The 7,886-nt window shown below is 41.4% G+C and overlaps 1 protein-coding gene across 3 annotated transcripts; it reads left to right on the top strand.

The window, feature by feature from the left end:
• The first annotated feature begins 1,193 nt into the window (after positions 1 to 1,193).
• On the top strand, positions 1,194 to 7,866 carry tmem150aa (transmembrane protein 150Aa). 3 transcript variants are annotated; one of them, XM_047817947.1, is made up of 8 exons: positions 1,194 to 1,298; positions 2,210 to 2,466; positions 2,552 to 2,599; positions 2,699 to 2,785; positions 3,316 to 3,383; positions 3,970 to 4,097; positions 4,190 to 4,367; positions 4,804 to 7,866. In XM_047817947.1, exons 2-8 carry the CDS (start codon positions 2,402 to 2,404, stop codon positions 5,064 to 5,066), a joined length of 837 nt encoding a protein of 278 aa, XP_047673903.1. In that variant the 5' UTR covers positions 1,194 to 1,298; positions 2,210 to 2,401; the 3' UTR covers positions 5,067 to 7,866. The 3 variants fall into 3 exon arrangements, with proteins under 3 accessions (XP_047673903.1, XP_047673904.1, XP_026996193.1); XM_047817948.1 differs by having other exon boundaries at positions 1,207 to 1,328; XM_027140392.2 differs by lacking the exon at positions 1,194 to 1,298 and adding an exon at positions 1,890 to 2,038.
• The last annotated feature ends 20 nt before the right edge of the window (positions 7,867 to 7,886 follow it).

The following is a 7,886-nucleotide window of genomic DNA, read 5'->3' as shown; positions in this document are numbered from 1 at the left end:
CGTATAATCTTACAGGATTTTACTCTTCCCTGGACCTACTGGTGAGCAGAAAGCAAGTCCGTGTCTCCATCCTTTTCTCATGTCTATCCACTGCATGTCTATCCTTCAGCATCCTCTCTTCCCCTCACCCTTTATGACCCCCTCACACTCTCTGACCCCTGCCACACCCCTGCAAACTCTGTCTCTGTCCCCTGATGCATAGGGCAGAGAGTCAGCCTCATGACTGCGTGGATCATCCTGCCCATCAGCCCAGCTGCCTTCAGCCAGCAACCAGATTGTAAGGCTACAGCATGAGCATGCAGAGACTCACTGAAGTGTCAAACGAAATAGATTAAGTAAAATATAGGACTATTCCAGTGTGTTATTTTTAAAGCCTGGTGCTGTGTCTGAGACAATAAAAATCTTAAAATTTTATTTTAAAACCTGAAGGACTATTGCACACAGACCAACAACCGAGTTTGTCAGCAGTTTTCCTTAATAGTATCTAAAAGTTTGCATCCCCATTGATTTACACACTTATTTGAATGTGCGTCAGTAAAGTGTCTAACAACACGTGCTCTCTTAATAACAGGAGACTCAGAGATTTTACATGAATTATATGGTAAAAATAAATAAATAAATAAAAAAACACAAATTGTAGTTTTTAATTGGAGTAATTCAAATGTAAAAAAAAACATTGTGTATGTACGTATATATATATTTACGGCATTTAGCAGACACCCTTATCCAGAGTGACTTACAACTGAGCAACTGAGGGTTAAGGGCCTTGCTCAGGGGCCCAGCAGTGGCAGCTTGGTGGACCTGGGGTTCAAACCTATGACATTCCGATCAGTAGCCCAACACCTTAGCCACTGAGCTACCACATCCCATATAGATATATATATATATAAAAACACTATTATTTATATATTTAACTAATATAACTATTAACTAAGTGATTATATACACACACACATATAATAATATAATAAAATAATATATAAAATCACTTAAACTTAATAGGTAAACGCATTAAACAACCGTTAAAAGCTATAAAGCATTTATTTATTTAACAATCGTACGCTTTTATTTTCTATATTAAAAGTATCGTTATTGATCCACTGCTGTACGCTCAATAAATACCCATATATTGCAAAAAGATTTTAGGTGATGCATTATGGGTAATGTAGTCTTACACCTTGTTTCACTGAAAGCATGTGGCGGCTTGTAGAACTACTATTCCCACGAGGCGCAGCGGACAATTGAAACAAGACGGACGTATGCGTTAGCTTTAAAGCAACACCACCAAGGTTGTTTGGGTACGTACCAAAAGAATAACAGCCCGTAAGGTATGTTCAGAATTGTGTTGATTTTTGAAGGTTACAGCTCATTTCAGAGCTCACGCCATTTGTTAGTAAAGAAGTGCAAAAGTGAAGAAATATAGAAGCTAGTCGGCTAATTATACAGTGTAGCATGCTAGCGATAGTTAGCTGTCGGGACATCAAGAGCATTCGGACCGGTTTACAACTAGTTTATATTTAATTATAGTGTCATTTTCTTTTTGCTGTATAATTTAAAAACTCTTATATCGGCGACACTACTGAGCAAATGTGTTAATTACTCATTTCTAGCTAATTTGAGCTATTCGGGTGGAGAATGCGGAAAGTGTTTTGTGGCTCATCAAACGACAAAAAAATGGAAGTAGGGGGTTAACTATTTATCACCACAACGAAAAGTGATGATTAGCTGGTTGAGACAAGAACCTGCTGTAAATCCCAACCTCGAGCATCTTTCGTAAAGTTAGTTACAGTCGATATTCTCAGCTTGGCGTATGTGTTGTTTTTATACCCGTATTGTTTCTTGGGCCACGATTGGCCAATAGCCCGTCTTCGAGAGCAGTGAGTAAGATGAGTCAATTATATTACAGAACGAGGGATCTCAGAAGCCTATCGTGGAGCAGGAGGTGGAATTTGGCGGAATGTGGTTGGGGAAAAAAGAACTAGCTGACGGTTTTTATTTTTTGTGGGGGGTTTTTACCCATTCTTCTCCAGTTTAAAAGGTTTGCATGATGCCTGAGGAGCATTTCTGTTGTGTGTGTTGTTGTTGTTGTTGTTTTTTTTACTGTAAAATGTGTCTTGTATCCATTAATGCTTATTTACAAAAACTTTTTAAATTGCTTCTGTTTGTTTACTGTTTTTATTAAACGCTTCCTGAACGTATAATTTTACAGGATTTTCCTCTTCCCCGGACCTGGTGGTGAGCAGAAAGCAGCGCCGCGTCTCCGTCCTTCTCTCATGTCCATCCACTGCGTTTCCCGATCCATCAGCATCCTCTCTTCCTCCCCTCACCTTCTTCGACCCCCGCCGCACCCCTGCACCCACCATCTCTGTCCCCCTGATGCGCAGGACCGAGAATCAGCCTCATGACTGCGTGGATCATACTGCCCGTCAGCCTAGCCGCCTTCTCCATCACAGGGATATGGATAGTGTGAGTATGGAGATGTCAAACCTGCTGTTCACTCCAGCTGCGTGCATCATGACCGATCCTAATTTAACTCTCTCCGTGTGTTTAGGTATGCCATGGCCGTGACAAACCACCACGTTTGTCCCGTGGAGAACTGGTGAGCTCACACCTGTGTTAATCAGCACCAGTTTATTTCCATGTTACTCCACTACAGCTGTGTGTTGCTGTATATGCTTTATTGTGTTTTTCACTGAAGGTCGTACAATGAGACGTGTTCAGAGCAAAAGGCTGAACCAGGCTTCCCCAAAACCTGCTGCACCATCCAGGACATCCCACTCATTAGGTATATACACACACACACACAGAGAGACCTGCAAAGTGCTGAGCTTAGCTTCCCTAAATAATTAAAAAGAAGGTTCAGGCCAGAATTCTAATATCGCTTGCACTAAATGGAAACAGAAGCTGGGTGAACTGACAAGTGGCTAAGTAGATCAATGGATAGATGAGTGGGAAGATGGATGGATGGATGAGTTGATAAGTCGATGGAAGGGATGGGGAGATGAGTGAACGGATGAGAGGATGGATGGATGCTTGAGAGACTTATACTGTGCTTGAGTGGATGTATGAGAAGACAAATTGTTCACTTGTCCATCTGTTGTGCCATTCCTTAAAGAGACAGGCCAGATGGACAGATGTTTGTAGAGGAGGAGATAAATGAATGGACAAGTTTATAGATGGATGGACAAGTGGCTGGATGGAGAGATGATTATGTGGGTGGATGAGTGTACAGATGGACAAGTGTGTGGCCGAGTAGATGGACAGACGGGGGGGAGTGGATAATGATGGTGTTCTTGACTGTGTTTTGTGTTGCAGTAAATGCGGATCATATCCTCCAGAGAGCTGTCTGTTCAGCCTCATTGGCAATGTGGGAGCGCTTATGGGTGAGAGTGCTGCCTCATCTCACACCACACACACACACACACACACAGTAAACATAAATATGAAGTGAATGGATTTTGAAGAAAGTAAAGTGCTGAGAGATGCGCTCTTAATGGAAAAGGGAAGTGATGCATCTGGACATTATAGGGGTGTTTATTACAAAACACACACACCACTGCTGCTGTTTTGGATAGAACGCTTTGTTTGGGTTTTGAATTTCAAAGCGGCTCACGCTGTCTGGAAAATTCCAAAACATGTTTCCTGTCAACACAGGAAGTTCTCATCATACCTTTGCTGCTGATGATGCTCAGACACCACACACGTACTGTGTGTTTACTGGGACACACATCATTATAGAAACTGCAAACGTGGTGGTAACGTGACCGATAAGTGGTTTCGGATGTCTCCTGCTTCTGACTGACCCGAACACAAATTTCTGTAGGAAATCTTCATAAACATGACAGATGGCTTAAAACTCTATCTTTCCACTCATATCTCATGTATTTAGGAACAGTTTTCTTACCTTCTAGTGAAGCAGGAGTGTTTAGAATGTGTAGGAAGACTGACATAATGCTGCTGTGTGTACAGTGGTGATGGTGTGTCTGCTGCGCTACGCTCAGATCATCGAGCACAGTCATCACTGCTGGACCAACACGAGTGGCCTGGTGACCGGCTTCACCAACGCTGTGGGACTTGTCATGGTGGGAAACTTCCAGGTGTGTGCTGAAAATCTGAATGGTGTTAATGTTTGTAATCAGTTGCGGTTTCCTTCTGACACATGCCAAGCCTCGTCTCCGTGTTCCTGCAGGTGGACCACGCTAAGACTCTGCACTATGTGGGTGCAGGCGTGGCCTTTCCCGCCGGCATACTGTTTGTGTGTCTGCAGTGTGTGCTGACGTACCGCGTCGCCGTCACTCCTCTCGATTACCTGATGGCCCACGTGAGGGTGGCTCTCTCCAGCGTCTCTCTGATCGCCCTCATCCTCAGTATCCTTTCAACTCCAAGCCTTCCCCTTCATAGGACATTTAAAAGTTAATAAAGTTAGTCTTCCACAGGACATGGGAAATGCTGAAGGCAGCAGAATGTTCATCTCTTACTGCTGTAACAGGCAATAAATTAATAAGATAAATAATTGATAACTCTACAATATAATGTATTTGTAATAATTCATTGATTTGTGTAATTGATTCTCTTAGTAAATAAAGGGAATTTTAAAGTATAAAATATGAAAAACAAACGTAATTTTAAAAAATTGTGAAATTTACACAAACTACAAACTATGGAATTGTTAAAAAAAAGCACTAATTAAAATAAATAGGAATTAAATATATAAATCTTAATAAACAGTATAAATAAACAATTGAATAAATATTAAAACATTATTGTTGTTGTTGTATATATTTCCCTAACCGTTGGTATCAGGCGGTGCGTTCTTCATCCACGAGAGCTTCTTCCTGCAGCACGCCGCTGCCATCTGTGAGTGGGTCTTTACCGTCCTCATTCTTGTCTTCTACGGCACGTTCACCTACGAGTTCGGCTCCGTCACCAGAGAAACCCTGATGGCTGGACTGCAGAGGAACCTCCCCCTTGGGGGCGGAGTTTCCAGGGAGCTGAAGACTCCGGGCAGGAGCAGCACCACGTCTACACAACTGAACTGCATGCCTGAGAACATAGCTATGCTTTAACACACACACATACACGCACACACACTCACAGCTGCTGCTGCCTTGAACTAAGTCCCAGAATTCTCTGCACTGCACTGCTTAGTGCTTTTTTTTACCCAATAAAAAAAAAAAAACACTATGATTGACAGGCGTAATACTAAGCAGTGGCCTGGAAGCCCCACCCCCTTCCTCAATCCCACATTAGTTCATCTCACATCCAGATTTTTTTTTTTTCAGGGAACTCACCAGAACAAGTAAGGGAGAAAATCAACACGTCAACTTAACATTACACATGTTTACAGTTCATATCAGTTGACAATTTTTTTGTAAGAGTGCTAGAATAAAATTTCAGCCTCCGACACATCGCAATGAAAACTTTGACACATTTCAGCTGAATATTTTCAGTGCGTCCATGATGAATGAGTGTAAACTGATTTTCACTGTGTTTGTCAGCACTTGTGGTATCTTTCCACGGTGACATCAAAGTCTGTTAGAGCGGCAATCTGTAAAAGAGCGATATAAAAACCCCTCTTTATTCTCCACTTTAATTAGAACAGTGATGGTGTGGCCTAACTAAGGCTCTGCCCTTAAATTTATGGATCAAATTGAATGCCATGTAAGTCCTAAGCAGTGCAGTGCAAGTCACAATCATGCCACACTCCACTGTTCATGCTTGTCCTTTGTTCTCTTCTCCTGATTTGCCCTCAGCGCTCCACACAGGAAAGATTCGTGAGTCAAATAGGAAACATGGCTCATGTTGCTCAGCGTAGCTGCTGTTGCTGGTGGTTTGTCTGTCGGTGATTGGATTGATGCGTGTTTCCTGTCTCTCTTTTTTTTTTCTTTTTTTTTTTGCGCACAAGGGCCGTTCTTTCTGTAGTGGCCTGGTGCTGCTTGCTGCTGTCTGGAAAACTTTGCACATCATGCATGAACCATGTTCTGTTTTTCAATTAAGGTGCGTCATATACCGAAGTGTAGAAATTTACAAACTCTATCATGTACTGATGATAATCCAGTAGTTGCACAACCCGATAAAATCACTGATGGTTAGTAATCACTGCCTTATAGAGACAATACTATTTATGCCTGTTTTTTTAATATATATATATTGTATATCATAAGTTTTGTTATTGTTATGCCTGTGTGATTTTGTTAAAACATATCAGTTTTTTTTTCATCTCTGTATTATCGATCATACTCGTGTCATCTTCCACAAGACATCCATCATAAATTACCCATGAGGCCTCTTTCTGTCTTTAGCCAATGATCTATTATGTTTGAAACATTTCATTCTGTTGCCATATTTGTGTTCAGTCTGCCAAAGCCGTCACCATAACAACGTCGAACGAAATTACCGCTAGCAAACGTAGTGTACAGCCGTGCTTTTGCGAACCGCTCTACATATGACTGAACAGTAAATCCGTGTCTTGGCGTCCAGGCTGGATCCTGGGATTCCGTGTTTACCGGGAAGCTGTTTGTGGCCTTAATCTTCTGTTCGTGTCGCTTCAGAAACCAAAGTGGGTTTGATCGTTCTCTCTGTCATGTTCTGTCACCACACCGTCTCCAGGGCCTCTGAGGGCTCCCGCTGTCGGACCTCCTGAAGCTTCCGGTCCGATGATGGGACTCCAATTAACGTGTTTACATTCTTGGTGTAGAGAGGATCATCTGTGTGGCCTCAGCTAGAGCTGAGTGAGAACGATGTACTGATAATTAGCGTTATAATCATTAAGATTGCGTTTCTTTAATTGCTTCTCGGGAACTGTTGACCTCCGTCTATCCATTTTGACATTGGAGACTCCTTCCATAAACTTTAGTCTCTTTACACAAAACCAATACCAACGATCCCATTTTTGGAGCGTCAAAAAGTACACATCCCTGTGATTGCACTGTTGCTGTAGATACGGACATTACAAATAGAATTCTGCACTACAGTCAGAGCTGCAGTTATAGAAAATTAAACAGCTTCTGACCAATCAGTGTCAAGTACAGGGCGGCAAGCCTTGATGCGTACGACTGGCCAGTGCCAGTTTCAGCTGCTTTCATGACCTCGCATTTGGCATCGTGTGGCCAGTTCGAGAAGACCAGCATTGAGGAAGATCTTAACAGAAGGAAAAGACATTTTGGGTTCTTTTATTTCTGTGGTCCGGCTCTGGAGGACAAGTCTGTTGTCTGTCTGCTCCACAGCGTATGCAGCCACTGATTTGTGTGACCGCCCCAAGATTGTGGTTTCATTTGTTTCTTGTGGTTTTATGCGTCCAAACTTTGTTTCTTGTGGTTTTACCGTCCAGGTTGGTAAACACCTTTTTAATGATTGAGTAATAGAGTTGTGATGAGTTGCTTCCAGCGTTCAAGTAACTGAAGTCTGACGCTTTTCAATTGAATTATTTCCTTTTTTTAAAACAAAACAAGCTGCCACTTGTGTTCGTATGTCTGCCAGACAATCATTCTACACACAGTAGAGTTCTTCACAGCTGATAGCCTGCCAACTTTTTTTTTAAGGCCCAGACATTTCAGTCATCTCAGTCATGCTCACTTTTTTTTTTTTTTCCAGCCTGTTACACAGTTTCTGATGTATTTCAACGTGTATTTTTTTTATCAGCAAAATCTCTTCAGAAAAATAAGATTTAGGATAAAAGTATCAAAATTCCAAATCTGAAATATAAACCGGTGCAGAAAGTATTTTTTATTTTATAAATCACTTTGTGTATAAAAAAAAGAGAAAAAGGGGGGAGAAAAAAAGAATTTCTGTATTGTTTTGATTTCTTCTTTGATAAGATATTTCTATTCGATTACAATCTGAATGATGAATAAATATATATATATATTTGTCCTTTTTTTCTCTGC

This window comes from Tachysurus fulvidraco, chromosome 9 (assembly GCF_022655615.1).
Source record: "Tachysurus fulvidraco isolate hzauxx_2018 chromosome 9, HZAU_PFXX_2.0, whole genome shotgun sequence".
NCBI classification, from domain to species: Eukaryota; Metazoa; Chordata; class Actinopteri; order Siluriformes; family Bagridae; genus Tachysurus; species Tachysurus fulvidraco.
The sequence above is the reverse complement of the archived record's forward strand: the minus strand, read 5'-3'. Positions and strand labels throughout refer to the sequence as shown.

Coding starts and splice junctions, on each gene's coding strand:
- tmem150aa (XM_047817947.1), top strand. CDS start 2,402: ATGACTGCGTGGATCATACTGCCCGTCAGCCTAGCCGCCTTCTCCATC. Junction 3,384..3,969: donor CAATGTGGGAGCGCTTATGG/GTGAGAGTGCTG, acceptor CTGTGTGTACAG/TGGTGATGGTGTGTCTGCTG. Junction 4,098..4,189: donor TCATGGTGGGAAACTTCCAG/GTGTGTGCTGAA, acceptor GTGTTCCTGCAG/GTGGACCACGCTAAGACTCT.